Raw genomic sequence first — 16,955 nt, forward strand, 5'->3', positions numbered from 1 at the left:
CTCACTTGTCACCCATGGTTCCTTCACCCTACCATTCTTTATTTTCCTCACCGAGACAAATTTATCCCTAACATCCTGCAAGAGATCTCTAAACATCGACCACATGTCCGTAGTACATTTCCCTGCAAAAACATCATCCCAATTCACACCTGCAAGTTCTAGCCTTAAAGCCTCATAATTTGCCTTCCCCAATTAAAAATTTTCCTGTCCTCTCTGATTCTATCCTTTTCCATGATAATGCTAAAGGCCAGGGAGCAGTGGTCACTGTGCCCCAGATGCTCACCCACTGAGAGATCTGTGACCTGACCCGGTTCATTACCTAGTACTAGATCTAGTATGGCATTCCCCCTGGTCAGCCTGTCCACATACTGTGACAGGAATCCGTCCTGGACACACTTAAGAAACTCTGCCCCATCCAAACCCTTGGAACTAATCAGGTGCCAATCAATATTAGGGAAGTTAAAGTCACCCATGATAACAACCCTGTTATTTTTGCACCTTTCCAAAATCTGCCTCCCAATCTGCTCCTCTGTATCTCTGCTGCTACCAGGGGGCCTATAGAATACCCCCAGTAGAGTAACTGCTCCCTTCCTGTTCCTGACTTCCACCCATACTGACTCAAAAGAGGATCCTGCTACATTACCCACCTTTTCTGTAGCTGTATTAGTATCCCTGACCAGTAATGCCACCTCTTCTTCCCTTTTTTTGCCCTCTCTATCCCTTTTAAAGCACTGAAATCCAGGAATATTGAGAATCCATTCCTGCCCTGGTGCCAGCCGAGTCTCTGTAATTGCCACTACATCATAATTCCATGTATGTATCCAAGCTCTCAGTTCATCACCCTTGTTCCGGATGATTCTTGCATTGAGGTACACACACTTCAGCCCTTCTCCCTTACTACCTTTACACCGTTTATTCTGCTTCTCTTTCCTCAAAGCCTCTCTGTATGTTAGATCTAGCTTTACTCCATGCACTTCTTTCACTGCTCTATCGCTCTGGGTTCCATCCCCCTCGCAAATTAGTTTAAACCCTCCCGAACCATGCTAGTAAACCTACCTGCAAGGATATTGCTCCCTCTCGAGTTCAGGTGCAACCCATCCAATCTATACAGGTCCCACCTTCCCCAGAAGAGACCCCAATGATCTAAAAATCTAAAACCCTGCTCTCTGCACCAACTCCTCAGCCACGCATTCAACTGCCATCTCCTCCAATTCTTACCATCACTGTCACGTAGCACTGGCAGCAATCCTGAGAACACCACCCTTGAGGTCCTGTTCTTCAGCCTTCTGCCTAGTTCCCGAAACTCGCACTTCAGGACCTCATCCCTCTTCCTGCCTATGTCGTTGGTCCTAACATGTATCACGACTTCTGGTTGCTTTCCCTCTTGTACCAGGATGTCGTGCACTCGGTCAGAGACGTCCCGGACCCCGGCACCCGGGAGGCAACAAACCATGCGGGTGTCCTTCTCATGTCCACAAAATCTCCTGTCTGCTCCCCTGACTATAGAGTCTCCAATGACGACAGCTCTCCTCTTCTCCGTCCCATGCTTCTGCACCACAGGGTCAGACTCAGTGCTGGAGGCCCTGCCACCGTGGCTCACACCTGGTCGGTAGTCCCCGCTGACAGTATCCAGGACAGTAAACTTATTATTCAGGAGAATAGCTACAGGGGTGCTCTGCACTACCTGTCTGCTCCCCTTCGCTTTCCCCCCTCTGACTGTCACCTACCGACCTGCTTCCAACAGCCTAGGTGTGACTACTTCCCTGTAGCTCTCATCTATGATTGCCTCATTCTCCCTTATGAGTCAAGGTCATCCAGCTGCTGCTCCAGATTCCTTACACGGTCTTCCAGATCGCCCAGCCGTATGAACTTCTGGCAGATGTGACTCTGTGGGAGAGGGGTGTTCCCCCAAGACTGCCACATCTCACATGAGAGGCACATCACTGTCTCAGGAGACATTGTAAAAACTAACTGCGAGCTAGCTTGTTCTCCACCTCTTCTCGTCGAAGCCTCTCGAGTCAAAGTCTCAAAGCTCCACTCCTTCACTAGCCCACTCACTCATTGGCCACTTTCCACATCTTTAAAGTATCTTCTAAATGATGCTTTCAGAAGTCTTTACAGGCAAGGTTATATTTTTTTGTGGTATGTGTGGCATAAACCTAATACTGCACATAAGCCAGGTGGCAGCATCCCTACCATAAAGTATGTTGAGGTAGCATCAGGCTAAGAGGGATGCTTTTCAGTAGCAGGGACTGGAGGTCTGGTCAGGATTAATGGGAAGATGAATGGTGCTAACTACAGAGATCCTGGATAAAAACATGCTCATCTCTGCCAGAAAGCTTAAACTGGGGAGGAAGTTCATCTTTCAGCAGGACAACAACCCAAAGCACACTGTCAGAGCAACCATGGAGTGGCTTTAAGTGTAGAAAACTGATGTCCTTGATGTTTGGCAAGACCTCAAGATTGCTGTCCATCACTGTTCCACAGCTAACCTGGCACAGATTGAGCAATTTTGCAAGGAGGGATAGGCAAATTTTATTCCATCATGTTGTGCAAAGCTGATAGGGTCTTGCCTAAAGAGTCTACTGGCTGTGATAGCTGTGAGAGGTAATTCAACTAAGTACTGGACAAAGGGGGGTGAATACTTTTGAAGTGCAGACATTTGACTTTTTGAATTGTTTGTTTTTCATGCTTTACAATTTCCCCTCTACAATTATGGCTCTACTGTGAAAAAAGGTGCATGTGATTCACAAATAAATATTCTCAGTTAAATTGATCAAAATCCCTGGTTGCAATACTCATGTGAACAAAGGGTTGGGGGCTGAATACTTTTTTAAGGCACTGTATTTAATGAATAGCCAGTTACTTTGATCTTTTATCCTTTAAAGTCATAACAGATCTTCTCCTTATGAAGTCTTGAAACAAGATCTTGTTCATGTTTAAACTCTACAGAGTAGACAGTATGATTACAGGAGGAAATGCTGCTTTATAGCTATATAAAGACTCCAAACTAAAAGCAACTGAAACACATTTAAAATTACTGAGGATCTGCAGCATGGAAAAATACAAGCAGTTCTGCAAATCAGGGAACTTATGCTCCACAGGTCTTGGTTCACCTTGTTTCATCACAGCCCTGTAACAACAAATCAAATATATGAAATAGCACCCAAAATAAGATTGTTCAAAGGGGATATGGTACAATTGACTGGTATTCCTACAAAAGTAAGAGCCAGAGGACGGTAATTATACTGATTGTTTTACACCATCTTAATTTGACTTGTATACACTGAAATACAAAAATTATGATCTGTAGGAATAGGAAGATCTGGATAGGAAATTGGAAATACTGATATACAGGAATTTTCCAGAAGTTAACTCCAAGACATATTTCAATTTCTTTTCATGATTTTTTTTTATCTGCGAGTCTGTCAGACTACTAGACAAGCAAGTCTGTGGCACAAAGCCATAACTCAGTTAATGGAGACAGCTAATTACAAAGTAAAGACTATAAGACGGTGCACAGGGGAGGCTGCGATGAGTTGGGAACAGATCAGCTTGTTGAACTAGTTGGTAAGTAGTTCTTCTATCCCAGGATCATAAAATGTGTTGTAAAGATACAAACCTCATGTACTCTCCAGCCCTTTCTATTGATCCAAATAGATTCACATCAAGACAATACAAAAATAAAGGCCCACGCTTTGCTTAAAAGTTTCTAGTGACAGAGTTGTCTCTTGATGTTAGGCTGGATTCCTCCCTTCCATCCTTTCATCTCTTTTAAATTTAGTTGTGGGCAGACATGAATTGGATTAAGTTCAGCCACTTTTGGTAATTAAAGCTCCCTCCAAACTATCATTGTGGTTTCTGCCTCCATGATTTACTAAGATCTCATCAATCTTCTACACTAGATGCTGTTGTAGACCTCAAGATAACTACAACTTGTGCCCATAGCCAACACTTGACACTTTAAAACTGAATCATTAAAAAAAAATCTCAGGGTATTTGTCTGACTATCTTTGAACTTTCAATATTCCTTAATTCCTTTCGAAGTTCGTAACTCAAGCAGAGATCATGGTCTTAAAACTATTCGGTGCAGCCTTTAGTATAACTACATCAATATCAAGCCATTAATTTATTTAATATAACAGAACATAGAGTAGCACAGTACAGTACAGGCCCTTTGGCCACAATTTTGTGCTGACCCCTTAACTTACTGCAAGATCAGTCTAACTTCCCTCAGATATCCTCCTCTATTTTCCTTTGATTCATGTTATAAGGTTGAACTATCCATCCTTGATTGGTTACAAGACATTCCACATGAGTACTTATGAGATCATCCTTTCTCTTTAACTTCCTTACTTCGTCATAGTTAATAGGGTCATAAACACAAGAGATTCTGCAGCAGCACCAACAGAGGGAATGCTGGGAGGGGACGGGAGGGGAGGGGAAGAGGTGGAGGTTACGGAGGATGATCAGTTGAATATGGAGGCTAATAACCTTAAGTAACACACACACACACACACACAAAATGGTGGAGGAACTCAGCAAGTCAGACGGTATCAGAGTGTTTTGGGCTGACATTCTTCATTGGGACTGAAAAGGAAGGAGGCAGAAGCCAGAAGGTGGAGGAGTAGAAGGAGCAAAGTGATATGCAGAAGAGAACAAGGGCTGAAGAAGGAGGAATATGATAGTAGAGTTAACAGGGTGTATATTTTATATCCTATATTTTTGTTCTCATCCTTTTCCTCTCATCCAGAGCAAGATGGTTACCCCTTGTCCCCATTTTCCATCCCATCAGCCTCCATATTCAACTGATCATCCTCTGTTACCTCCACCAGCTTTAGCAAGAAGAGACACCTTTCCCCTTCCCAACCTCAGTATTCCCTCTGCTGCTCTCCAGTATACTTTTCCACTCACTGATCACTCCCCTTCTCATTGCACTTTTCCATTTAACCCAGGAAGCAGAACACATGCTCTTTTTTCACTTCCCTTCCCACAGTTCAGAGACACGAGCAGATCATCTAGATTAAACAGCAATTTTTGTGCATTGCCTTTGGTGCTCACAAAGTGGTCTCTTCTATACTGCAGAAATCAAGCACAGAATTGGTGACTACTTTGCAGAACACTTCTATTCAGTTTGCAAAAGGCTCCTTGCAATTCTAGTCGACTAAGACTTTAATTCTCTTTTCCAGTCCTATCTGACCCCTCTGTCTCAAGCCTAATCAATGATCCGATGAAACCCAAAGTAGACTTGAGGAGCAGTTTCATATCGTTCAACTTGGAGCATTACAGGTTTTAACACTCAACAATTTCAGGCAACCAGATTTTCCAATTTGTGTCAAAATTGTTCGCCTCTGATGTAAGTTATTCCAGCTGTAACTGTAACGTTCTCTCCACGGCTGCTGCCTGATTAACTAAGTATTTCTAAGGTTTGCTTTTATTTCAGGTTTTCAAAAACTTAACTGTACTTCCTAGTTCCATCATTGTTACTTTCTCATTCATTTCCTTTCATTTAAACTTCTCCATGTAGATCGGCAGGGATCAACATGCACTGACCACACCCTCTCAGATAACGCTAACAGTATCTGAACCTTCTGAGGTCTCACTTCCTCTTTAATCATGGCTGCCATACGCTTCTATAGTTAACAGGGTTTGGACAGCAGCAAATCAGAGAACAGGAGTGAGGGAACAGGTAACTCTTCTCTCAGCGAGTGAACATTAAAAAAGAAAAGCTTCGCTGGGGTTTTGGCGATTGAACAGTGGGCAATCAGAGAACAGGATTCAAGGGCAAATGCAAATTAAAATAAAGCGGGGAAAGCAAAGTGGCCTTTGTTGGAGTGCCACATTATTAGAGTGGACAGTGTTAAAGTGGGGACTTTGAGGCTTAGGTCTTCAAGGCTTCAGTGAGGTGAGGCTTCAGGTGAGAGAAGATGAAAAGACACAGGTAGAGTTTTTTCAATTTATTTATTGTTTCCTTCTTTATAACTGTACAGTTAGAGCAGTAGGGATGCCAGGCAGTATAGTTAAAGTTTCTTCTTGTGGGATGTGGGAAGGCAGGGAGACCTTCACTGTCCCTGACAACTTCACCTACAATAAGTGCAGATGAAGTCCATGTTAACACACCACATTACTGGATGAACTCCAGATCATTCAGAAGGCTGAGAGGGTGATAGACAGGACATACAGAGAGGTTGTTATACCCAAAGTACAGGACACAGGAAATTGGGTGACAGTCAGGGGGGTGAAAGGAGCTAAACAGCCAGTGCAGTGTACCCCTTTGGCCACCTCCCTCAGCAACAGGTATACTTTTGAGGGGAAGACCCAGCAGAGGAAAATCACAACAGTCAGGTCTCCGGTGCTGAATCTGGCTCTGTAGCTCAGAAGGGAAGAGGGAAAGAAGAGGCAAGCGGTGGTGATAGGAGATTCATTAGTCAAGGGAACAGAGAGGAGGTTTTGTGGATGAGAACAAGATTCCTAGATGATATCTTGCTTCCTAGGTGCCAGGGTCAGGGACATCTTAGCTCAAGTCCTTGGCATTCTTAAGTGGGAGGGTGAGCAACTGTAGGTCATTGTCCATGCAGGCACAGATAACATAGACAGAAGGAGGGATGAGATTCTGCAAAGTGAGTTCAGGGAGTTAGGTGCTTAGTTAACAGACAGGACTTCCATGGCTGTGATCTTAGGACTGTTACCCGTGCCACGTGCTAATGGGACCAGAAGTAGGAAGATCATACAGTTTAACATGTGGCTAAGGAGTTGCTGTAGGAGGGAAGCCTTCAGATTTTTGGACCATTGGGTGCTCTCCCACAAAAAGAAGGACCTTAGTACTGCATAGGGGATTTAAACTAAAGTTGCAAGGGGAAGGGAATTAGAGTACCAGATCAGATAGGAGAGGTTGTGGAGACAGACATTGTTAAGACCTTAAACAAAGTCAAAAAGCAAAATGTTGAGCATGGTGGGGCTAATGTTCTGAGTTGTGCACATTTCAATGCAAAATGTATTATAGCAATGTCACAACCACGGATTCGGCAGTGCAACAGATACGGCAATTGCGCTCATGAATATGCACGTGTCAGCTAATTATTATTTCATTGTGATAGTATTCAACTCCATTCATTCCGTCGTAGTATTTGTCGAGACTCGGACACAGCAATGCTTCGCTGCTTGCTTGTAGTCGGTTTTGCTTCAGAAATTGGACTGTCGAGTCAACTGACTCTGAAGACTAGCGGTATTCATTTTATTCTTACTTGTTCTTTTCAGCCGCAGTGTAAGCTTCATTTTCCATGTGAGAGTTTTAGTTAACGGCGCTGTTTGGTTCTGGCGTTTATCTTTTTCTTTTCCCGTTAACACTGTTCGCATTAAAGTCTGTAAGCTATCGACCTGCTTCAGAGTCTCTCATTCCGCACTTGGTCCATATCTGAACCTGGTGACAGCAAGTCTCGACCACACAAAGATGGACCCAGCAGAGAGAGAGCAGCTGACCTTGGCCAAGAGATTCATTGGTCAGAGTGATTCATTGAGGCAACAACGTCCCATTGGAATTCCTATGTATAAACCATTGTTTCTGTCTCCAGCGTGACAGGAGGATCTTGCCAAGTAATGGACCCAGCAAAGTTTGAACAGTGACGTTTTGACATTTGTGGCTTGAGGAGACGGTGCATTTATTCTGAGTGTATATCCTGACTCTACATTCCAAGAGTCCTGAGTATACATTCCAAGCTTCTCTAGTCTACATTGAGTTTCTCCAGTATCCATTCCAAGCTTACTAAGTCACAAGTACCCAGGTTCCCAGCTTTGTGGTCCCGTGACTCAAGTCTGCATAGCAAATAAGCACTTCAAGCAAGCTTATCAATTGATTCAACAAATCATCATTCAAGTCAATAGTGTAAATTCTGGAAGAGCCCTACTCCAAAAGCTGATCCCTGGCTGGAGTGTGTGAATAATCAAGTAAAGTAACCCTATCAAGAGTATTTTTAACCTCTTGATGAAAGTCATGGTACAGACTAGAAAAATTGAACTTTCATGTAGCAAATTAAACAGATCTACAGAGAACCAGCTAGCTTAGCGATGAAATAAACCTGTCTATACTGTCTTGATCTGTGAAATTGAGACTATTTTCTAATCGCCTCTGGAAAAAATTGTGAAGGATAAAATACTGTGAGTAAGATTTGAAAAGGTTCCTTCTCTAGGTTTCAGGTTTCAAGTTTCATGTTGTCAAGGTTTCCCAAGGACTTTTCTTTATGTTCCCAAGTTTCATTTTTTATTTTTCTAATTGTTTCCAAGGCTTATTCAATGTGTTTAGGGTTTTACAATGTCCCCCCCATCTTCTGTACTCTCAAACCCCCCTCTCGGCCCTGCCCAAGGTTTCTTGATCTCAGTCTGTTGGGGTTCCCAGGTCTCTCAGTCTCTTTGGATCCCTGAGTATCCCGGCCTCTTGAGTTCCCCATGCCTCCCTCTCAAGTTCCCCTGGTCTCTCGAGTTATCCCTGAATCTCGAGTTTTCGGGTCTTCCTGGGCCATCAGGTGCCAGCTATAGGGAGGGGGGTCCTGTCGTAACTATTTCAGGCCTGTGCAGGGCATCAGACAGCATTGGGCTCTGAAGATTTTAGAGCACCCTAATTGATTAACTATTGCTTAACAACAGTTATTAATGGTTTACGAGTTCCTTGTGTTTTTCTTGAGTGACTTGCTGTATGTAATGCGGTTTCCTGGTGCTTTCTGTTTAAGGCTATGTCCACACTACGCTGGATAATTTTGAAAACGTCGGTTTCAAGTAAAAATGACAGGCGTACACAGTAAGCGTTTTTCAAAATATCTCTGTCCACACTAACGCGGATATTTGGGCGAATCTCCTCTACTGGGCACGCGCAGGACACACAGAAAACAAGTGAAGAGGAAACGGTATACTTAGTGCGCGTTTGTCCAGTTACAGAGTAGAAAAACTTAAAAGGAATTGCTCTTGGCTCTCATGCAGGAGGACTTAAAACTAAAAAAAAACAAATACTGGAGCGTACAGAGGGAACCGACAGGGAGTTCACGGACAGTATGACCCAGCTGACGACGAACATTGAAAAACTGACTAACTCTGTTGCATTAATAAAGCACCTTGTTAAATGTATAAAACAGGTCTGCATCAGCGTTATCTTGTATTTCCATACAATGTTGCATTAGGCTGTTTACACATCTATTGTCAGAGAAGAACTTGCATAAATAGGTAAACCACCTTCATACGAGCAAGGACAGAAAACAGGGCAAAGTGAGTATACTTATGTATTCAGTAAGCTATGGGTCAAAGTACTTGGTGAGTATATTTCTAACTCTTCTGGCTTCAGTCTCGTTGCCGTCTGTTCTGAAATTGTTAGGTTACGTGGGGGGTTGTGTTCAAGAAAACAATGGAATGCCGCGCTGAGGCCATCTGTTCCGGCACGTCATGACAGTGTTTTTAAATAGTCAAAAAAGCTCACTTTACAATTTAACCCTCACGCCGTTCACACCAACTGCGTGTTATAACAGCCGTACGGCAGTGCTTGCGCAGTACCAAACAGAAGCAGAAAAAGCATTGTTGTTGTGGTGTTGTCATGACAGGGTTTTTAAATCTCTCTGTTTACCCCGTACACACTACAATGGATATTCGGCGTTTTCATATTTATTCACTCTGGAGACCGTTTCTGAAAATCGCCGTTTTCGGGGGATGAAAACGCAGCTTTAGTGTGGATGGAGAGTCAAAACGAAGAGAAAAAGCTTCGTTTTCAAAATTATCTGGCGCAGTGTGGACGTAGCCTAAGTTTGTTAGGTTTATTTTGATAGTGTCAGGGATTCTGTGTTAGTTTTATTGTTGAAGCAGATGCCCGATCAGCTCCAATCAGAGGGTCCTCATTTTGAGAATGACCGGTCTCCTGGTGTCACTTGGTCGAGCTACCTCCGTAAAATCTCTTGCTTCTGTCTCTATATGGAAGTCTTCAGCTCCAATATTGGCAATGCACACCATGGCACTTATCCACCAGCATCACTGAAGGACACCTTGGACAGCGGACACAAGTCCGTGGCGCCTCAGGGGCTGCGCCTAGAGATAGGGGCCCTGTCACATCCACGCATTCAGCAGCACAGAAAATACAGCAATTGCACTCATGAATATGTATGTGTCAGCTAATTATTACTTCATTGTGATAGTATTTAACTCCATTAATTCTGTTGTAGTATTTGTTGAGACTTGGACTGCCTTGCCTGAGAAATTGGACTGTCGAGTCAACTGACTCTGAAGACTAGCGGTATTCGTTTTATTCTTAGTTGTTCTTCTCAGCCACGGTGTAGGCTTCGTTTTCCATGTGAAACTTTTAGTTAACGGCCCTGTTTGGCCGAGCGTTTATTGTTTTCTTTTCCCTTTAACACTGTTCACATTAAAGTCTATGAACTATCGACCTGCTTCAGTGTCTCTCACTCCGCACCTGGGCCATATCCGAACCTGGTGACAAGTAAAGACAGATGAGCTCGGGAAATGAATCAACACATGGAATTATGATATCGTAGCCATTAGTGAGACTTGTTTGCAGGCGGGGCAGGACTGGCAGTTCAATATTCCAGGTTCTGTTGTTTTAGATGTGATAAGAGCAGGAGAGATTAAAGAAGGAGAAGTGGCATTACCAGATAGGGAAATATCACAAGTAGGTGATTGTAAGTTTCCACATATTGATTGCAACTCACATACTGTAAAAAGACTAGATGGGATACAGTTTGTCAAATGTGTTCAGGCTTCCAGCCAGGAACAGGTATCAATTTTAACCCACATTTCATTGACTAACTCTGCCATTTTCATCAGGGATGATGCTTAGGCATGTCTAGTCCAGTGGTATATATAACTCCTGTCATCCGTCCTCCTGATTGGTTCGTCCTCATCCAATCAGGTTTCCACCGTCCCACCTTCTTTATGATTGAATTCTAGTTCTTACCTTGAGCAAGACCTTCATCTTTGTTAGAATTCTTTTTCTCTAGTTTTATTTCAATGGCTACCTTTACCAGGCAGTCCCAAAAACCACTGGCATGGCACTGTAGTTTTGTGCTATGAAAGTCAATCCTATGGCCATTGACAATGCAGTGTTCTGCTACTGCTGACTTCTCCGGGTAACCCAAACGGTACACCTCCTGTGCTCTTTGATGGAGGTTTCCACTTTGAGCCAGAGAAGAGTTTATTCGTCAAATGTGCCAGGAAGGCACAAGTTCCACTTTCTATGTTCTGGAGAGTTTCCTTAATCAGCACGTAGAAGTCCCAGTGAGAGAGAGTGCAATACTTGATCTCCTATTAGGGAACGAGACAGGGCAAGGGACAGAAGTTTGTGTGAGGGAACACTTTGTATCTAGTGATCATAATGTCATTACTTTCAGGTTAAAACAAGAGGTCTAGTCCTCAGGTTGAGATTCTAAATTGGAGAAAGGCAAATTTTGATGCTATCAGAAAGGATCTGGCAAGTGTGGATTGGGACTGGCTGTTTTCTGGCGAAGGTGTACTTGGTAAGTGGGAGGCCTTCAGAAGTGAAATTTTGAGAGTACAAAGCTTGTATGTGTCTACCAAAATAAAAGGCAAGGATCACAGGTTTAGGAACCTTGGTTTTCAAGAGACATTAAAGCCCTGGTTAAGGAAAAGGTACAGGCAGGTAGGAACAAATGAGGGAGTTGAGGAGGTCAAGAAATGTAAGACAACCTTTAAGAAAGAAATCAGGAGGGCTAAAAGAAGGCATGAGGTTGCTCCAGCAAATAAGGTGAAGGAGAATCCCAAGCTTCCACAAATATGTTAAGAGCAAAAGAGTAAGGGACAAAATTGGTCCTCTGGAAGATCAAAATGGTAATCAATGCAAGGAGCCAAAAGAGATGGGGGAGATCTTAAATAGATTTTTGCACCTGTATTATTACAGGTTTCCCCCGCTATCCGAAGGTAGAGCATTCCTATGAAACGGTTTGTTAGCCAGAATGTTGTAAAGTGAATAAGCAATTACCATTTATTAACATGGGAAAAATTTTTGGGCGTTCCCAGACCCAAAAAATAACCTACAAAATCATGCCAAGTAACACATAAAACCCATAACAGTAACATATAGTAAAAGCAGGAATGATATGATAAATACACAGTCTATATAAAGTAGTAATACTTTTCTGCCGCACTGTCTAGTGTAGCGAAAATCTCATAGAAGCACTCTCGGCGGAAGCGCTCTCGGCAGAAACACCCTCTCTAGTAACCCTTAAGCTTTGAAGCTGCCAAATCATACCAAATAATACGTAAAAATACACAGCCTATATAAAGTAGAAATAACGTATGTACAGTGTAGTTTCACTTACCGGAATTGGGAAGACTCCAATAAATTGCAGTTTCTTCACAGTTAAACACTTGCTTATACGAATAACCACCTGACGCAAGCAGCAATCGCCTCTGATCTGGGCTGACGTTTACGTGCCCGGCGGCACCTTATTAATTAGCTTGTTTATTTCGGCTTTTTTCTTAAAGATGTGCTGGGTGCGTTCCGACTACCGCTGCACACCTGCATTCTTTGCAGCAATGTATCGGTCCGCGGCCGGAGGTTGGGGACCACTGCTTAAACTATGAAGCTGCCCTCACCTCAGAAACCGATCAAACCACCCATGACTACCTTTAAATTCCATTTTAGCAACACTTTCATCACCATCGTCCAATGCTTTCTGTTTCAGCTTATTAAAAAGACTGATTGATTTCCCCTTAAGCATAAGAAAACTTAACGGAACACCACGTTTTGTACACCCATCAATCCACTCAACCAATAGACTTTCCATTTTATCCATTACTGGATGCCGACTTTGCTACGAGCAGAACCAACAGTAACATCGGCAGCTGTCAAAATTCTATCTCTGTGTATAAATAATGCGAATGGTGGACACAGGCAAGTTCAATACGCGGATACTGTCCTTACTTCGTTCACCACGATCGAAACGCTTAATCGTGTCTAGTTTTACGCAAAGTGTAACACCCTTACGAGCTCTTTTAGGCTGTTCTGGTACCTTAGAACTCATCTTGCTAATGGAAGCAAAAAATAAATCAAGATAAAGCATGTGTTTAAGCAATGCCGGCTAGAATGCAGTTCCGGGGGAGGAGCTTGGCTGTTCGGGCATGCGCTGCCTTTTTTCGTAACAGTGAAAACACCTTCTGTTAGCGAAAACAGGTAACTAATATAGGTCTTTCGTAACAGCGAGGTGTCGTAAAGTGAATGTTCAGAAAACGGGGGCCACCAGTATGGGTGAGGAGCCTGACATCAGTAGAGGGAAAGCTACTGGAAGGTATTCTAAGAGACCAGATATATGAGTATTTGGATAGACAGGGACTGACTAAGGATAGTCAACATGGCTCTATGCATTGTAGGTCACGTCTAACCAGTCTTTTAGATTTTATCAAGGATGTTACCGGGAAAGTTGATGACAGCAAGCCAGTGGACTTCAGCAAAGCATTTGACAAGATCCCACATGGGAGGTTGGACAAAAAGGTTCAGTCACTTGACCATTCAAGATGAGGCAGTAAATTGGATTAGACGTTGGCTTTGCGGGAGAAGCCCGAGAGTGGAAGTAGATGATTGCCTAACTGACTGGAGGTCTGTGAATAGTGGAGTGCCACAGGGATTGGTGCTGGGTCCATTGTTGTTTGTCACCTATAACAATGATCTGGATGATAATATGGTTCACAGGATCAGCAAATTTGCGGATGACACCAAGATCGGGGTGTGGTACACTGCAAGGCACAATATCAAAGCAACCAGGGTAGGTCTTACAGAATGAGTGATAGGGTACTGAGGAGTGCAGTAGAACAAAGGGATCTGGGAATACAGATCCATAATTCATTGAAAGTGACATCACAGATAGATAGGGTCATAAAGAAAGCTTTTGGTACATTGGACTTCGTAGATCAAAGTATTGACTACTGGTGTTGGGATATTATGTACAAGTTGTATAAGATGTCATTGAGGCCTAATTTGGAGTACTGTGTGCAATTTTGGTCACCTACCTACAGAAAAGACATAAATAAGATTGAAAGAGTATAGAGAAAATTTACAAGAATGTTGCCTGGTCTGGAGGACCTGAGTTATAAGGAAAGATTGAATAGATTAGGACTGTATTCCTTAGCATGTAAAAGATTGAGGGGAGATTCGATAGAGGTATACAAAATTATGAGGGGTATAGATAGGGTAAATGCAAGCAGATTTTTCGATTGGCATTGAGTGAGGTCATGGGTAAAGGGTGAAAGGTGAAATCTTTAAGACGAACATGAGGGGAATCTTTTTCATTCAGAGGGTGGTGAGAGTGTGTAACGAGCTGTCAGCACAAGTGGTGCATGTGATCTTAAAATCAACATTTAAGAGAATTTTGGATAGGTATAAGATGGGAGGCATATTTGAGGCCTATGTTCCGGGAGCAGGCCAATGGGACTCGGCAGTTTAAATGGTTTGGTATGGACTGGATGGGCCAAAGGGCCTGTTGCCCTGCTGTAGTGTTCTATGACTCTATAAACACAAGAGATTCTGCTGGAAATCTTGAGCAACACACACCAAATGATGGAGGAACTCAGCAAGCCAGGCAGCATCTACGGAGGGTCTCCACCAAAACACCAATGTTCTCTTGTACCCTTTCTACTCTCTATAGTTTAGAATTATGCCTATTTTCTCACTTTGAGTTTTAATGAATGGTGAAGAACCTGAAATGTTAAGTCTGCTGCTTCCTCCACAGATACTGCCATAACCTCTTGAGTAGTTCCAGTCTTTTATCGCCTTTATTTCAGTTATCCAGCATGTGCTTTTGCTTTTTTTTCCAATAATCATGGGCCCACTTCGTAATTTCTATGAAACGCTGTGTCTGCCTCTGGCCGGCGAACAGTACAAGTAGACAGAACAACTCAATACTGTCAACCTATGGCAACCCAAACACAGGTATCCACAAATATAATTGGTGAAAATTTAAACATTACTTGATCTTGCTGTCCATTGGGTACATGGCAATTAATTAAGCAGTATAAGTTAATTTCAAATCTTACCATCACAGATTCTAAAATGCATTAAGAAAATGAACTGTCAAGTTGAACCATCCAAAGTAATTAGTTTAACCCTTAATCTTACCTCCATGTCCTTGTTCTTCTCTTTGTTTCTGCCTGTTGAGCTTCTTCCATTACTAGAGGTTTCCCTTGCTGGGACGACTGAGATCTGCTGCAGTGGCATGTTACTGCTGAGTCTAACAACAGATACCAGGTTTGATGGATGCTTTATAACCACAGTGGAATCATCTGCATGATTGTTCTCATCTCATTTCTGTAAATAAACCAAACATAGCCGGATATAACATACTGTTCTCCGCACATTGAAGGGTATACAGAGATGCCCCACAATTACTTCACTTCCAGCATTTTACACACTAGACACGACATTCAGCAAAGCTCAAATCCTTGAATTCTAACCAAATGGAGCTGAACTTGGCTCAAGTTATAAATCAACCATTCAGCCACAAGAGTCCCACAGTGCATTTTATATGCCAATTCAATTTCTATGGCTTCTACTAACTGCCATGGAAACAGAGGGAAACTAGGTCTCACAGGCACGTATTAGAAATGCTTCCGTTAATAGGAAAAAAAACTCCTACATTCTCAGTGGTTGCTGCCGCGTTGCTGATTCCCCCTGAGTTTTCCAAATGGCTGGAGATGTAACGACACACTAACTAGGTAAATATACAGAAGGCGGAAAGGCAGAAAGACTTAATGTCCTAATTTAGAAAAATCCTGTCCTTCTGGAGAAACACACACAGCTTGTTCACTTGTCCATGCATTTAATCAGCTTTAGGTCACAGTGATCAGAATGGCCTGACTGAGCTAAGAAGTGGCACGGAATTTGTGTAAACTAAAAGGAATCAGAGATAAGCCCTTAAGTACTCGTTACCTATTCAGGGCCAACTGAACAAATGTTCACCTAATAAAAATTTAAGTGGCCTTTGACTTTTTCTGCAACGCAGTGCCAACTGATGACGGATGCTTCAATTTCTAAAATAGTTTGTGCCATTATTAACTTCAGACGATTGCATGAACTGCTACATAATCTTTTGCCACTTTATAACCAGCTCTTCCTCCCCCGTACTGATCCTATCAGTGTTTCCAATCCCTTGAAATCAACCTAGTAGAGATATCTACAACAATCTGCATTTATGTATTGCACTTACCATAGTGACCCCAATGAAGTAAACAGAATTTGAAATTGGTCAATCTGACATTGAGATGAAAGATAGTAATTTTAAAAGCTGCATGACAGGAGGAAAAAGAAGTCAAAGAACCTTGGGAATGGAATAAGTTCCTGGAAGATGAAAGCATGGATGCCAACCATTAGAACATACAAGAGGAATGAAATAAAGGAATACAGAGCTAGAGGAGATTACCAACACAGTGTCAGTTGAGACAATGGAGAAACATAAAAATACACAGAAGAATTTTATACTTGACAATTTGCCTTTGAGGAAACATATCTGTAACCCTGAAGTCTTTATGAATTTATTGCTCGTGAATGGCATTTAGACAAAATGGAACCTGTGTGATCCCAGAGAGCTTTGCTGGTTTACTGATGTGTTTGGATGGGAAGCTTGCAAGGTATGTGATTTATAACAGGGAGCATTTTGACATTACATGATTGAAAGCAGAGGAAAAACAAGTCACAGATTTTGATGGAGAAGCCTCAAAGACAAACAGGCTCATTAAAGACAAATGCGACTCTTTCAACAGATGTGAGGTAAGGCAGGAATGCAATTAAGAGATGGAATGACATCAAAGGCATGAAGTTGACTAATTACTGGACTTATTGCTGGCATGTGGCCAAGTGGTTAAGGCATCGGTCTAGTGATCTGAAGGTCACTAGTTCAAGCCTCAGCTGAGAGGCAGTGTGTTGTGACCTTGAGCAAGGCACTTAACCACAGGTTGCTCTG

General features: G+C 42.6%; 1 protein-coding gene across 6 annotated transcripts in view; it reads right to left on the minus strand.

Moving 5' to 3' along the window:
* The window catches only part of LOC140196016 (E3 ubiquitin-protein ligase MARCHF1-like), a 606,033-nt gene that overhangs the window by 338,130 nt on the left and 250,948 nt on the right, over positions 1 to 16,955 (minus strand). For all 6 annotated transcript variants that reach the window (XM_072254716.1, XM_072254709.1, XM_072254707.1 and 3 more), the window contains one exon: positions 15,116 to 15,304. In XM_072254716.1, coding sequence (XP_072110817.1) covers positions 15,116 to 15,214 — 99 coding nt within the window. In that variant the 5' untranslated portion in view covers positions 15,215 to 15,304. The remainder of the gene's footprint in view (positions 1 to 15,115; positions 15,305 to 16,955) is intronic.

The sequence above is a fragment of the Mobula birostris genome, chromosome 4 (genome assembly GCF_030028105.1).
Source record: "Mobula birostris isolate sMobBir1 chromosome 4, sMobBir1.hap1, whole genome shotgun sequence".
NCBI classification, from domain to species: Eukaryota; Metazoa; Chordata; class Chondrichthyes; order Myliobatiformes; family Myliobatidae; genus Mobula; species Mobula birostris.